Source organism: Sphaerodactylus townsendi, linkage group LG03, assembly GCF_021028975.2.
Source record: "Sphaerodactylus townsendi isolate TG3544 linkage group LG03, MPM_Stown_v2.3, whole genome shotgun sequence".
Classification (NCBI taxonomy): domain Eukaryota; kingdom Metazoa; phylum Chordata; class Lepidosauria; order Squamata; family Sphaerodactylidae; genus Sphaerodactylus; species Sphaerodactylus townsendi.
The window spans coordinates 175,299,947-175,315,322 of NC_059427.1; the positions used below are offsets into that span (position 1 = coordinate 175,299,947).

At 47.5% G+C, this 15,376-nt stretch overlaps 2 protein-coding genes across 3 annotated transcripts in view; one reads left to right on the plus strand and one right to left on the minus strand.

The window, feature by feature from the left end:
* The window catches only part of LOC125430034 (sperm acrosome membrane-associated protein 3-like), a 38,231-nt gene extending 26,776 nt beyond the window's left edge, over positions 1–11,455 (minus strand). The window contains exon 1 of one of the 2 annotated variants that reach the window (XM_048491708.1): positions 11,328–11,455. The gene's annotated coding sequence lies outside the window, so the exon portion shown is untranslated. The remainder of the gene's footprint in view (positions 1–11,327) is intronic. The other variant, XM_048491709.1, reaches the window with a different exon arrangement.
* LOC125428036 lies at positions 7,974–15,352 on the plus strand. Its single transcript, XM_048487612.1, has 4 exons — positions 7,974–8,137; positions 11,168–11,470; positions 13,074–13,210; positions 14,878–15,352. Exons 1-4 carry the CDS (start codon positions 8,077–8,079, stop codon positions 15,223–15,225), a joined length of 849 nt encoding a protein of 282 aa, XP_048343569.1. The 5' UTR covers positions 7,974–8,076; the 3' UTR covers positions 15,226–15,352.
* The last annotated feature ends 24 nt before the right edge of the window (positions 15,353–15,376 follow it).

Consider the following 15,376-nt stretch of genomic DNA (forward strand, 5'->3'; position numbering starts at 1 on the left):
TCCTGTCAACTGGAAGTGGACATCCTGATTCTCCACTTCAAAGCTGAGTCATTCTCCAGGAGTCGTTACTTTTGTCTTCCTGATGTTCCATTGTAGTCCTCTAACATTTTCTCCTTTAACTTTCAACAGTAGTCATTTCAAGTCTTTGCTATTTTCTGCCAGTCATGTAGTATAATCAGCATGTCTCAAATTGTTAATGTTCTTCCCTTGAATTTTCACTCTATTTTTATTGAACTCTAACCCAGCTTTCTATATGATATGTCCTGCATACAGATTGAAACAAACAGGGAGATAAACTACATCCTTATCTGATACCCATTGGAAACCAGTCTGTTTCTCCATATCCTTTCCTATCCGTAGCCTCTTGTCCACAGTATGGATTGCACTTCAGAACAATCACCCATGTCCTTTAAAACCAGCCACAGCTTTTCATGATCCACTCAGTCAGAAAGCTTTGCTATAATAAATGAAACAGAAGCGGGTTTTCTTCTGAAATTCTCTTGCACGCTTCAGTAACCAACATAAACTCACAATATGATATCTAGTGCCTTTTCCATTTCCAAATCCACCTGGAACATCAGGCATTTCTCATTTCATATACAGTAACAGTAACCTTGTTAGTGTAGATGGGATTTGATAATTAGAAATAGAAATCCTGGGAGATGCAGCTGCATATTTAACTCTCTTTCTCCAAAAAGCTCAGAAGAGTGTGCTTGGTTCTTCCTTATTTCTTTTATCCTCAAAACAATCCTGTGGGGTGCGTAAGGCTAAGAGACAATGACCATTTATGCACTTGTGGTCTTCTTTGCATTGAGAGTATGTTCCCTTCAGGGTGTATTCTCCGTTATGCACATATTTTCCCCTCTTTTGAACTCACCATGCTCCCAGATTGGAGAATCCCCACGGTTTCCTAAACCTGTCAACATGTGGCTTTTCCTTCCCCTTCACAGGGAAAGTGAAGGAGATTGGAATGCCTTTAGCTGTCATCAGGTTTTCTCACTCCTTGTCACCTTCCCTACCCACACCACAGCAGTTCCTACCACTCTTTGGGCCACCATTTCAGACAGACCAGAGAGGCTTTTTTCCCCCATGCCATCACTGGAGCAATAGGCCCAGTGAAATTGAAAAGAAATTGACATGGTCTAGCAAACTAACCAAAAACATTTTGGACACAGCAAGGAAATGGTGGGTGGGGAAATGGTGGATCAGCTCAGCTAGAGACACTTCACAGGAGGAGAATTCCTGTGCAAACAAACAACCACGGGAAAACTTGCTGTGAAGGAAACAGCTGAAGGGACACAATGCATGTGCAGAAATGGCCAACCACCGGCCCAAGGTCAACCAGCAAGCTTTATGGCCAAACTGCTGAGCCTCAGGCAGGTCTCTGTCTTTCTTAGGGCTCAGGTATAGGAGATGCAAAAAAAAATCTGTAATTCCTCTGCTTATGTCTTTAATTTACTTTTTTTTAATTAAATTTTTATACTGCCCCTCCCTTTATGAGCTTGAGGTGGTTTCCATTAAGACAGTGCATGGGAAATTATGTCATAAATACAGTAAAAGAATAATGGCTCACTATAAATTAAATATTAAAACTCTACGCATTTACCTAGAACAAGATGGTGGAAACATCCAACTTCCTGAGCCCCCAATAAATCTTACAAAGAAAGGGAGGGATAAAATAAAAAACCCTCACTTTAACAAATAATAAAATAAAAAACCCTCACTTTAACAAATAATAAAATAAAAAACCCTCACTTTAATAAAAACCCTCACAATAGGAGAGAATGCTGCTAGAACACGGCCATACAGCCCGGAAACCACACAGCACCCCAGTGATTCCGGCCATGAAAGCCTTCAACAATACACCTCACTTTAACAGCTGTTGCAAAAAAAAGACATCTAAATTGAGGCCATGGAGTTGAGACATGATGATTAACTGTTTCGCCTTTTGCCGCTTTGGAAGGAAATCTCATGGGGCCACTGCCCCAACAGGGAAAAAAAAGTTGGGGACCCTCTGGGTCCCAACCCTCCTGGCCAAGTTATTGTGTTCAGGAAATGTTGTGGGGATGGACCGTTGAAACCTCCTTGACGCCTGTTGTAAAGATTATCACAAGATAATATTTTATTATTATTATTATTATTTATTATATTTCTAAACCGCCCTCCCCCGAAGTGTGAATACTATGAATACATTGTCATGTAACCCTGAAAAAATGGCCCAGAAGTATGCGGTCCTTGTTCAGGTAGCCATTTTCAAAGACCTGTCCTCTGAAATCTCCAGCTTTGAGATGTCTGAGGAACTCCTAAATCCACAGTCATGCTGCCATACTCAAGTGAGTACGAAAGAGATTGTTGAAGGCTTGCCGAACGCTCAACAGCCAACTGAAGAGGCGGTTTTTCAATTTCCTCCAGTTTTCATTATGTTTTTGGGTTTGTGGTTAAAATGTCAAGATTGGAAGGAGGAGAATGAGGTCCAGAGAAGGGCAAGAAAAACACCAGTCGCGGGAACAGCTGTGAGCTTGTGGTGAATGCCCTGCGTTAGTTTCTTCGCCTGGCAAGCGACAGAGCCTTATGAGATTGTTTATCTCCATTCTTAACGCCCGAGAGAAGCAACCACCATGACTAGTGAACCACAGTGCCTTCAGTTTACATTTCAACTGGTAGAACTGATGGAGCACAAGAAAAAAACTATGGCAAACAAGGATAGCTTCTGCTGTATTTGTTCTGAAAAGTTAGGCCTGTGCCCGGAGTAAATTATTATTGCTACTTGGTAACAACCAGATTAGATTACTATAATGTGTCCTGCATGGGCTGCCCCTGAAGATGGTTTGGAAATGGTGCAAGATACGGTCTCAAGATTACTTGCTGCAATATGCAGGAAGCATAGAATTGCCACCCTGGGAGCATAGACAGGTCACTCTGACAGCACTGGGGGGCATCAGCATCATGTAGTACCAAAAAAGTCACTTCTGGGTTTGTATCCAGTAGTGACCTTGTGAAATTGCGTGATGCTCTAGGAATTTCCCAAATGTCTATGGTTTTTACCACAGAGATTTAGGAAATTCCTAGAGCATAGCATGATGCCATGACAGTATTTCTAGATATGATTCCCCTGCTCCTGCTGATCCATTGAGAAGCAGTGGGACTCAGGTGGACAACTTGGGAAACCTACAAAAGCGTTATACGAAAGAGTCCAGTTATACTGGTTTCGATTTTGTTTCCTGGCTCAGTTCACATCATTTGTTTGGACCTTCAGAATCCAAAACAGCCCAGGTCCAGAGGATCTGAACAGCCACCTTCACCAATGTCAACTTGCCTGGGTTTTTCGATCCACTCACGGTATCTTCTTAGGTACCTAGACTGGAAACACTGGGGAGACCTTAGTCTACTTTGGAGAGTGGTTGATGGCATTATGCTCTCCTGAGGCGCCTCCCTTCCCCAAACCTCCTGGAATGCTCCAACCCACAACTGAAGCTGCGGGTGAGACTTCTAGGAGGACTTGCCAGGAGTCAAATAGAGGACAGTGGTTGTTTCTCACCTTTTGAGTTTGCTGTTTTTAATGATTTTATGAGAAAACGTTTCGGACAGTGGTTCCCAACCTTTTTTTCACTCGCATTCCCCTCTGGCAACCCATTTCCCTGAAACTGTACCCCCATATTGTAATTAGCACAGTTGCTGTTATTTCAAATTTATGTGTTGAAACTGCAAATAAATGGCCCAATCTTGGGAATAAAGGCACTGGAGTAATAAGATGCATATTTATTTACAGTCAAAACTCAAAAGATAAAATGAGCTCAATATTTAGTTAACAGCAATACTAACATAAATAAAAACATAAGTAAACATAAATACTATATACATTAATTTTTTTTACATTTAATTGATTAACACTTGAAATCTTTAATATATTTTGATATTTATATAAAAAAAACAACCCCACAATAAATGTTCAGTGACACCCTGAAGCTCATTTTGAGGCATTTAGTTTTTGGAAATTAAGTCCAACTGACGCAATGCAATATTAAATCTGGAACTGCATCAAACTACATTAGGAAGGCATCCAGCCACAGACACCCCCACCCCCGTAGGGAGTGCGGGATCAGGCTTGCTTCTCTCCCCCGCCCCCCCATCTCACTTCCTGAGGCAGTGGTGGGATTCAAATAATTTAACAACTGGTTGTTTACAAGCACCCTTTTAACAACCAGTTCTGCCAAAGTGGTGCGAACCGGCTGGATCCCACCACTGCCTGGAAGGGAAGGGAGCTGGGGGACCAGATTCTGCACGCTGGACTCAGCACACTGAGTCCAGCAAGCAGGATCAGGCCCACTTCTCCCCCAACCTTGCTTTCCAAGGCCTGGGGGTCTTGGGAAGGGAGATGGGGCCAATTCCTGCCCCACCTCGCTTCCCACTGGCTTGCTGTTTGGGGCAGGGAGGTGGAAAGGGGACGACCCCCGCCCCAATTGCCAGGCAGGACTCACTTCTGTTACCACCAGGAAAATAAAAAAAATATTTTCCTGAAGTCAGGTTGCCTGGCTACACTGGCTCCATGCCCGGTCGCGGAGACTTGTGTGGTTCAGAAGCCTCCATAAGGTTCACAAAGAACATATATGTAAGCTTGTGCCAATGCTATATGGTTTCCCTTTTGTTTATGCCATTCTAGGATGTAATAAAAGCCCCTCTTAGTTGAGTTTATGCCTGCAGTTTAGGATTTTAGTTTAACAAGGTTCTTCAGTTAGTTTAAGGTTTTGTTAGATTTAAGCAAGCCATGCCAATAAATATATGTAAAGTCTTGCCTATGAGTATAAGTATATGTGTTTATCCTTTAAGGTTTCCCTAATGTTTAAGTTTAGAAATGTTATTTTTGAAATTTGTGTCTGATGGCCAGAGCAGTGGCCAGAAAAGGTTTGATATTAAGGGACAAGAAAGTTGGCTCTGGAATGTAGCTTAGACCAACGCCCAGCCAACCCTTTGACAAAGACAAAGACCCTCTTTGGACTTGCAAATTGGATCTGTTGCCAGCACCCAAAGGTCCCCAGCCGTTAGGAGACGTGCAGGCACCACCATTGGACAGTTTGAACTTTTCTTTGTTACAGCAGCAGAGGTGGGAGCCTCAGGGCATTACTGAAAGGTATAACCATCTGATAGCGGAGATAGCTGGGTGGGGCAACGAGCCCACCTGGATTTTATGAATGAACGTTATCTGCTTTCCGTTCATCACGACGCTTGACAGCGAGATTTGTAATCTCTTTCAGAAGTTGTAAATGTATCTTGTTTTGGTGTTGTTTATTTTGATTGGTGTTTGGGTGAGGGACTTGTCCCCTCACCTCTCATGACCCTGCCCCTTTGCCCGCGTTGAAGCTTGGGAATAAAAGTTCTTGCACTGCATTGCAAGGGCGCGATTCTCCTGACCGAGCTGTGACCACCACTTGCAATAAAATCTTTTGCTTTGAAGAACGTCGGCTTCCTGCGCCTCATTAAGTTGCTGAGCTGAAATCACTTATTGTTACCTGGCAAACAGCGGTAACACTTCCACGGCCTTGGAAATGAGTCCTGCCCTGTGATTAGTGGTGGGGTTCATCATCAGGACATTCCATCCCTTAGACCAGTGATGGTGAACCTTTTCAAGACCAAGTGCCCAAATTGCAACCCAAAACCCATTTATTTATCGCAAAGTGCCAATATGGCAATTTAACCTGAATACTGAGGTTTTAGTTTAGAAAAACCGGTTGGCTCCACGGCGTGCATTACTTGGGAATAAGCTTGGTGGAAGTCGGTGGCTTTGCTTTGAAGCAACCGTGCAACTCTTCCAACGGATGAATCATGACCCTAGGAGGGTTTACTGAGAAGCAAGCCCCATTGCCAGCAACCGAGCTTACTCCCAGGTCACGCTTTAGTTCTTCACATGAAAATCAGTGGGGTTTAACAGCACAACAGGGTTACCACACTGCTTCCCCAAAATTAGGTCTTAGGTTTAATGGTAATAATCGAGCCCGGAGGCCCAGGTTGGCAGATATTATTGTGAAGGCGACGCTGTGCGTGCCCATAGAGAGGGCTCTGAGTGCCACCTCTGGCACCCGTGCCATAGGTTCGCCACCACTGCCTTAGACCATAGGTGTCAAATTCGCAGCCCTCCAGATGTTATGGACTACATTTCCCATCATCCCCTGCCAGCATGATGCTGGCAGGGGATGATGGGAAATGTAGTCCGTAACATCTGGAGGGCCGTGAATTTGACACCTGTGCCTTAGACAATTATGTCTAAGGATATCAAGAAGAAGAGGAGGAGGAGGCGGCATTTGGATTCATATCCTGCTTTCTCTAGCCTATATCTGTATAAACCTGGTGTATCTATACGTACTTGGGATACATATACTTTATCTATATCTATATCTGGAAGAATATGGATTTATACCTTGCTTGTCTCAACTATATCTTTCTATATTTATAACCACATCTAAAAGAGGAAGAAAATGTGGATTTATACCCCGCTTTTCTCAAATTATCTGTATAAACTCAATTTATCTGGGATATATATACTTGGGGGTCTATATGTAATCCGTATATATCTGCTGGGATATCCATATGTACTTGGGATCTATATACTATTGTCATATCTACTGGGGATGTTGGATGACATAGCCTTATCTCAAAAGCAAAGTTGGGTCAATGCTTGAATGGGTGACCACCAAGGAAGGCTCTGACTGGAAGGCAACAGCAAACATCTCTACTTAATCATTTGCCTTGAAAACCCTCTGGGATTGCCGCAGGTTGGTGGCAACTTGATGGCACTTTCCACACACATGTGCGCGCACACACATATTTAATGCATATTAAGCAAAAACCCTTTTGGGTAAAGCAAATATATATATAAATTGTTAGGGATATAACACACAATGAATTTTTTTTAAGATGATATATAAAAACACAGAAGAATTTACTTGCTGGATCTCAACAACCGTCCATCTAGTCTACAATTCTGCTCTCAGTTAGATGTTTCTAGGAAGCTCACAAGCAGAATATCAGCTGACCTGGCTTCCAATCTCCACTTCGCTATGAAAGTCACTGATTGGGTCAGTCACTGTCTCTTGGTCCTACCTAACTTGGGGGGTTGGAGCATGGATAAAATTGGGTTCAGATGATCATGTGTACTGCCCTGGGTTCCTTAGAGGTAGCGCCAGATACAAATATAGTAAAGACAATGAGAAAGGATGGAATCTATAAAGAAGGCCTCATAGCAGCCTTTTTTCATGACTTGTAAATTGCCTTTAGATCACGTTCTATTAATTAAACCTCAAATAGATTTAACCCTGACCTGGATGGCTCTGGCTGCTAGCCTGATCTTGTCAGATTTTAGAAGCTAAGGAGGGTCAGCCCTGGTACTACCAAGGAAATCCGGGGTTGTTTTGCAGAGGCAGGCCATGGCAAACTACCTCTGATAGACTCTGCCCTGACATGAATGGCCCAGGTTAGCTCAATGGCATCAGATTCCAGAAGCTAAGCAGGGTCCACCCTGACTAGAACTTGGATGGGAGACCACCAAGGAAGTAAGTCAAAGGTCACTACCCAGAGGCAGGCCGTAGCAAACCACCTCTGAACATCTCTTGCCTTAAAAACACTTCAGGATCGCCAATTCCCCATAATGCAGCTGCAACCTGACAGCTCTTTCAACCACCAATATAGGTTTAACATTACAGAAAGGTTTCATAAACCTAATATTAAACCAATTGTTCTGAAGAAACCTCTTCGAATTTGCAACGAAATAAAATACCTTATTATAGCCATGCTGAGTAATCTAGCCAATTGAGCCTCGTTCTCTTGCAAATAGCTGGAAACGCAACAACATTTGGACAAGATCCCCTGGGGACCTGGTGCCACTGTTCTGTACGGCTAGACCCCTTGCTACCATTTGCTTACTGTAATTCTTTCGATGTTTGCCTCCAAACAATAGCTGAGGCAGATTGGCTGAACCTCAGGAAAGCCAGCGGCTGTTACACAAATGCTTGCAAATGAGCGCAGTGCATATAGAGAAGTGTGCCTTCGTTGCATGAGTGGTTTCGTCGGGGAGTCTTCTCCAAGATGAGAAGAACAAGCTCTTGGGTTCTGGAGCTGTCCCTCTCCCTGAGCCTCTTCATCTGTGGTGAGTGTGCAGACCCAGTGAATGTTTTTTTTGCTGCAAGAGAACAAACAGCCATAGCGACTGTTGTGGAGAGGGGGGCAGATGATAGGAAAGTGCTCTTAAGGTGGTGGGAACCCAAAAGATTTGGAGAAAAAGGTCAGCTGATGTGTTTGTCCACCCACCCACCAACCTTTGGAGCAGCAGTGGCGTAGGAGGTTAAGAGCTCATGTATCTAATCTGGAGGAACCGGGTTTGATTCCCAGCTCTGCCGCCTGAGCTGTGGAGGTTTATCTGGGGAATTCAGATTAGCTTGTGCGCTCCCAACACATGCCAGCTGGGTGACCTTGGGCTAGTCACAGCTTCTCGGAGCTCTCTCAGCCCCACCTACCTCACAGGGTGTTTGTTGTGAGGGGGGAAGGGCAAAGAGATTGTCAGCCCCTTTGAGTCTCCTGCAGGAGAGAAAGGGGGGATATAAATCCCAACTCTTCTTCTTCTTCTTCTTTGGCCATTCCTTCCTGCTTCTGTGCTGAATTATGACTTGGAAGAAATGATGAGTTTACAGAATATGTACGTAAGTGCCCTCAAGTCACAACCAACTTACAGAGACCCCAGCAAGGGGCTTCCAAGGCAAGAGGGGGAGGGGTTGCCATCACCTTTCTCTGAGCCCTCCCTGGCATCTCCCGTCCAAGTAAAACCCACTGGACCTCTTTCTGTGGGATCTAAAACGAAGCCGAGCTGCACCAGGTTGCCTTCTCTCCGCTTCTACAGAACAAGTGAATTGCCAAAGTAGGGCACAGCTTCAGATCTAGTTCTTTTGGGGCAAGCCTGGGCAGACTTCTGAATTACACAGAACTCTTCATCAGGCAGCATGGAAAGGTGCTTCATTTTCTCTTGACACGCACACCATTTTATTAACACGATTCTACATATAACATACAGAATGACTAATTCTCATGGGGGGCTTGCATAGGATTGTTATTTTTAGTTCTCACGTGGGTCAGCTCTGCCATTCGTAACCTAAGCATGTCGCTAGTCCATGTGGAGGAGATGAAAATATCGAGGATTCAGCCCAGGGTGTTCTGAAAAGAGCAAAAGGCCCACTATTTTTCCCACTGTTGATTCGTGGTCATTGGAACTGTCCAGGCAGAGACGATCCTATCGCAATAAATTATTACACAGTGCTTTAGACTGCGATCCTGTGGATCTCCCTGGGGCCGGCAGTGCAATCCTGAGTTACTCCAGGCTAAAACCACCGGGCGTAGAATTGAGCTCTTTAGTACCCTGGAAGTCAGCAGGAATTTCTTAAACTAAATGAATAAGTAATCTGAGATATTTAATGGAAGTGGAAAGCTCGGCCCTCGTGCTTCCACAAGCCCCCTGCAAGTCACTCAGTGGTCACGTCTTTATTTTTGTCGTTCTTTCTGTGCCATGTGGCACTCATGGCAGCTTGTGAAACTATTCAACAGGTTTGCCTGGTTTTATATAAGTTTAGCCCTGACCTGGATTGGCCAAGCAAGCCTGATCTTGTCAGATCTCAGAATCTCTTATAAGTAGAGTCAGCACTTGGGCAGGAGACCCCCAAGGAAATCTAGGGTTGCCGTACAGAAGCAAGCAATGGCAAGCCAACTCTCTTCCGCATTTGCTTTGAAAACCCAGTGAGGGGTCACCATAAGTCAGCGGTGACTTAACAGCAAAAAAAGTCAGCAGGGCTTGAAAAAGCACTGGCAGGAATAGATCCTGCCTGCAGGATCTGGCTGATCTGTCCCCCACCAAGAAGAAGAAGAAGAGTTTGGATTTATATCCCCCCCCCCCTTTCTCTCCTGCAGGAGACTCAAAGGGGCTGACAATCTCCTTGCCCTTCCTTCTTCACAACAAACACCCTGTGAGGTGGGAGGGGCTGAGAGAGCTCCGAGAAGCTGTGACTAGCCCAAGGTCACCCAGCTGGCGTGTGTGGGAGTGCCCAGGCTAACCCTGAATTTGGTGATAAGCCTCCCACAGCTCAGGCGGACAGAGCTGGGGAATCAAAACCCCGTTCCTCCAGATTGCCTACGCCCCTCGCTTCCAAGTGGGCATGTCTCAGAAAGGGCACCGGGGGTCAACAGGGAAGCGGGGGCAGAGCTTTTTGGGTGGGGCACAGTCGCAGCCTTCCCTCTCTCTCCCATCTCCCTCCCAGCTTCCCAGCCGTAATCTGAGGCAGGCAGGCCCCTCCTTCTCCTCTGAGAATAAGGAGGCCTGCCTGGGAAGGCAGGGAGGAAGCCAGCAGGGAGAGAGGGAGGCCGTGTCGTCTGCATGCCTTGGACTGAGCCAGAGGCAGCCGTGGGCCTGGGGGCAGTGGTGGGGTAGGCAGGGGGTGGCGAGGGGAGCTTGGCAGGGCAGTGGGGCGGGTGGGGAGTTTGGCTGGGGTCTGGGGGCAGCGCCCTGGGTTTGCCCCAGGCACCATTTTGTGGTGGTATGCCGCTGGTGGCTCGGCTGGCTCCCCAAGTCCCGCCTTGAGGCAGCAGTGGCGCAGGAGAGGTTAAGAGCCCGCAAGCCCAATCTGGAGGAACCACTTTGGATTCCTCAGCTCTCCACGCTTCTGGAGCCGTGGAGGGGCGTGAGTCTGGGGAATTCAGATGGCCTGAGCACTCCCCACGGTCAGCTGGGTGACCTTGTGTTATGCGGCCTTTGGCTTTTTGAAGGGTTTTTATAGCTGCAAGAACGAACACCCACACCCACACCCACACACCCCCAAATGACTTTTTTGGATTTTTCTTTGATGCGGGTTTGCCGAATCACCAATCCGGATGCAGACAAACCACCCCATAAACATGGTCTGCCTAGTGAACGCCATGATGCGACATCGCCCCCACAGGTCATCGCACCTTTCCCCTTTTAAAATTCTTCTCCCCTTGTACGAAAAGCAAGTGTGTTAACTAAGGCACAGCGGAAGACGTTGCCCCCTGACCTCGGGGTGGGCGGGTGGCACTGAGGGAAAGGGCCTCTGCTGTGAGCAAGAGGAGAGTCCTTTCCATCCTTCCACTTGCACGAGCCCACCCGGACCCTTCTTTCCAGGCAGAGCGTTCCAGCAGCCCCTGCCAATCCAGCCTCCACGGGCCTCCTTTGCTGAAGGGACTACGGCCGTCTTGCAGTGCCGCCTGGAGCGTGGCCACATCCAAGACTACCACGTCTCCTGGTTCCGGCAAACGCCAGGGGACCCGCCGGCTCACCTAGCCAGCATCATCACAAGGACGGGCGAACGGAACGCGTCGGGGGCTGCAGCGAGAGATTCGTGCCCGTCCGGGACGCGGGTGCCAATGCCCTACGAGCTGCAGATCCAGGGGCAATTAGACGTGGAGGACAAGTGCTGCCCACTGGGTGCATGGCGGAGATAAATAACCCCTCAGCACGGCCTGCCTCAGGGGGCTGGGACGCAGCCGATATCACCGGAGTGGTGAGGCGGTAGAGGTAATCCAGCAGGTTCTCACTGAGTTCCCTGAAAGAAGACACAGGCTTACTAATTGTTTGTGTGTACCGAAAGGAAATTACTAATTGGTGAGTTTGCCACGGGATTTTGGCCTTACAGCCACTCTCCTTCCTCGTAGCAGCGCCGCGAGAACTTGAAGCAGTCTAGCAGTGAGGCACCGGCATTGCATGGCAGCCTTCGCTTCGTGCACTCAAGCTTCCCCTGCGACCAGGCATGGCTGCAGTGCCGCGCCCTGCCAGCCCCGCCATAGGAATGCCCCACCCTCGAATCGTTTGGCTACACGCCTCAGCCGTCGTGCTCGCCCCAGCCTCCCATTGGCGCACGCTACTACAGTTTGAATCCCACCCTACCACAATGGGGAAATCCCACATTAAAATTTTGATCCACTACACTGGTGAGGGCTTCTGCTCCCCATCACCGCACGCAGCCACAAACGGCCAACGGTGGATGGGACAGGGGATTTCAATCCCTCCAGGTGGGCCTCACATTCTCCTAGAAATGACAACTGACCTTCAGATAGCAGAGATTGGTTCTCTTGGAGAAGATGGCAGCTTTGGGGGTGGGCTGTATGGCATCATATCCCACGGAGGTGCTTCACCTCCCTGAACCTTGACTCCACCACTGCCAAATCTCCCAGAATTTCCACACCGTGAGCTGGCAACCCTAATATAGCTGAGAAGGTATCAGTGCGGAAGCCAAGAGGTTTGTGTACACCCCATAAAACCCCCAGTTCAAATCTTGCCTCTAGCATCACAAACTTGAATTAAGGAAGCCGTTCTGCCTCTGTCCCACCTCTGATGATTGAGGACAAACCCAAAGAATTCCTTTCCAGAGGGTTGCCAGGTTCCAGGTGGGCTCTGGAGATCTCCTGAAGTGACCACTGATTTCCAGACTGCACAGATCAGCTGTCCCGGAGTAGCAGCTAGCGAAAAGAGAAGAGTCTTGATTATAACTATCCTTCTCTCCTGCAGGGAGACTTGAAGGTGCTTACAATCTCCTTTGCCCTTCTCCCTCACAACAAAGCACCCTGTGAGGTGGTGGCCTGAGAGAGCTCTGAGAAGCTGTGACTAGCCTGGTCACCCAGTTGGCGTGGTGGTGGGAGTGTGTACAGGCCACCCTAATTCACCCCAGGAGGAGCCTCCACAGCTGCAGCCTAGCTGTAGCAGGGAATCAAACCCGTGCTCCTCCAGACACGCCTTGAGTGCTCTTAACCTCCTCATGCCACTTGTTGCTCCCTGAGGACTGATCTGAGGGATCTAAGTTCTTACCGACCGACGGTATTTCACTCCCACTGAGGTTTCCTCAAGCTTGCCACCACCCCAGGAATTCCTGCTTGGAGTTGGCAACTCTGGCTCTCCTTCCTAATGGGAACTGAGAATGGGGTAATGACCACTTAAGGGAACACCCTGGGTTGGGAAAGAGAACTTGCCTGGGTGACAATCCCCATCCCTCATGGATTTAATTCCCATGATTTTTCCTTTTTTTCGACTCCAGGTTTTCCAAAATCCACAAAATTAAGGGATCTTTCAGTGGTCCTCAAGCCGGGTGAACCCCATCCTGGGATCGGAAGACTAGGGCCCTGCCTATCCCGTATCCCGCCAGCCATGTTCAGCTCTCCTCCCTACATCATGGTAGCTTCGGCTTTCAAGGGAGCTCTGCTGAACTGCTGGACTCCGACGCGGGAGTGCTGGCCATTATACATTTGCAGCGCCCCGGTGCTATTATTCTCCCTTGGCAGAATTGTGGGAGTACCATCCCCACCCAGTTGTGTACAGCCATGGATCTGCCACAACAAATGGAACATTGCTAGAGAAGTGACCGGCATGTCAGTGGTGGGGATCCAAAATGCCAATAGCAGGCTTCCCATGGTAGGGATTCAAACAGCGGCACCGGCCGGGCCGCGACACACACGCTTCAGTCCCTATTGGGCAGGGAGGTTGCTTTAGCAATCCTCGGCACTCAAATTGTGAAAGTACTAGTAACCACTCTCTCAGAAGTGGTGAGAACTATTGGATCCCACCCTTTGCCTGATTTCCTTTGCTTTGCCTCTTGGAATGCTCATAGCATGAAGTAGGGTGGAGCACCCTTCAGATGTGGACATCATATCGGCTTTGATCCCCTTTGGGGTACTTCATTATTTTTGGGGGGTCTCCTTCCTCTTTCTCTCTGGGAGAAAAATTTTGGAAGAACTCCAGGCTGCACCTGCAGGTTGGCAACCCTACAGTTTGACAGCCATTTTAACATTTTTATCACCGCAAGCTTTTCTTCCTGCACTTCATTTTGAGACATAAAAGCATTCTTTCAAAGCCATTGCAGAACCGCTTGGAAAAAAATGCCTCTAAAGATCCATTTGGTGTATGCTTCAAAACTCCTAAAACCAACTCCACGCCAGCTGGTTTCCCAAACAACGCTGAGATTAAAAGATAGATCTGGGAAACTAGTGGCACCCTTTAATATACCCCACAATGGCTTTCAAGGTTATCAGCTATCAAGAGTCAAAAAATAAAAAAGCTCCCCTTGTCAGAAGGGAACTTAACAATCTCATGCTTCAAAAACAGGAAACCCCACCGAGAGTCTCCTGACTTAACCAGAGATGGCGACCCTGGAAACTAGGAAGAATCTGGGGACTGTAATGCCTTCTTCCCAAAACGGAAACACATGCTCTAGAATCTGGCTTCCCCATTTACTTTCCTAGTCCACCTCTCCCCCCCAAATCTGGTCCAAAAAACTAAGAGTGGAAATCTGGAAACAATGACATCAAGAGACCTAATGGAGCTTTTCTTCAAATAGCTCAAAGCATCCAAACATCCTAACAGTATTCCCTCAGAAGTTGCTTTTTTCTGGCGCTGCCAGCATTGTACAAACATGTTAAGGTAACTGGCCATGTTTGATTCATTGTCGATTCAGTTGAGAAAGAGGTTTTTCAGGCTGTGTGGAACAGGTCTTGCGGAGTTCGTCCCTAAACGCCTTCGCATCTGTATTGGCATCTTTTAGAGGTGTCTCTTAGAGGGAAGTTCGTTACAATACCTGTTTTACGCAGATTTCCCTCTCAGATACAACACTGAAGATGCCAGACCACAGATGCTTAGGCTTAAAATGTTAGGGAACCAGATCCACCAGACCAACGGCCACACGTATTCGAAAAACCCCCCCTGTCCAAGAGTTAAGACCTGTTTTCTCTGCCACGAAGGTAACAAGGCTTAGGAGTTTGACGGACCTGCTTAAACCTGAACCCGAGAATAATAAAGTGGAGTAGAAATCTTTTCAATTAGAGTTAACTAAACGGGATTTTCCCCAGAGGAGAAATCCGCTACAGGAACCAGTGAGATCACGCTCTTTGTTCGATCGCTGCCGCCCAGACAAATGCGATTCTTCCAGGATCTCCAATGCTTTCAGCCTTGCTGAGGGACGGTTCCAGGCTTTCAGGAGGATAAAGTGGAGCCTGGCTGGGAAAGCCACCATCACAGAGGGCGTGACCCCTGGACAAGTCATCCTGAACAACAGCAGCAGCAGCAATGCCTCCTACAGCACCACCAGCCTCCTGACTATCCCCCGCGTCCTGCTTTGCGACAGAGCCTCTCTCAAGTGCTGGGTGCACCATTATTCTTCCGGCTCCAAAGCAGAGAGGAGTCTTGAGTTGTGCTAGAGCAAATCGGGGGTGAGGGGTTCACATCCTGATGCTTTCACGCGCAGAAAACGAGCCCTCCTCCCCATGTGGGGGGTATTCATATTCATGCGCTTCATATCCATGCAGTGCTTGACCATCATTTTACTGCACCTCGTAACTCCTGCAAGTG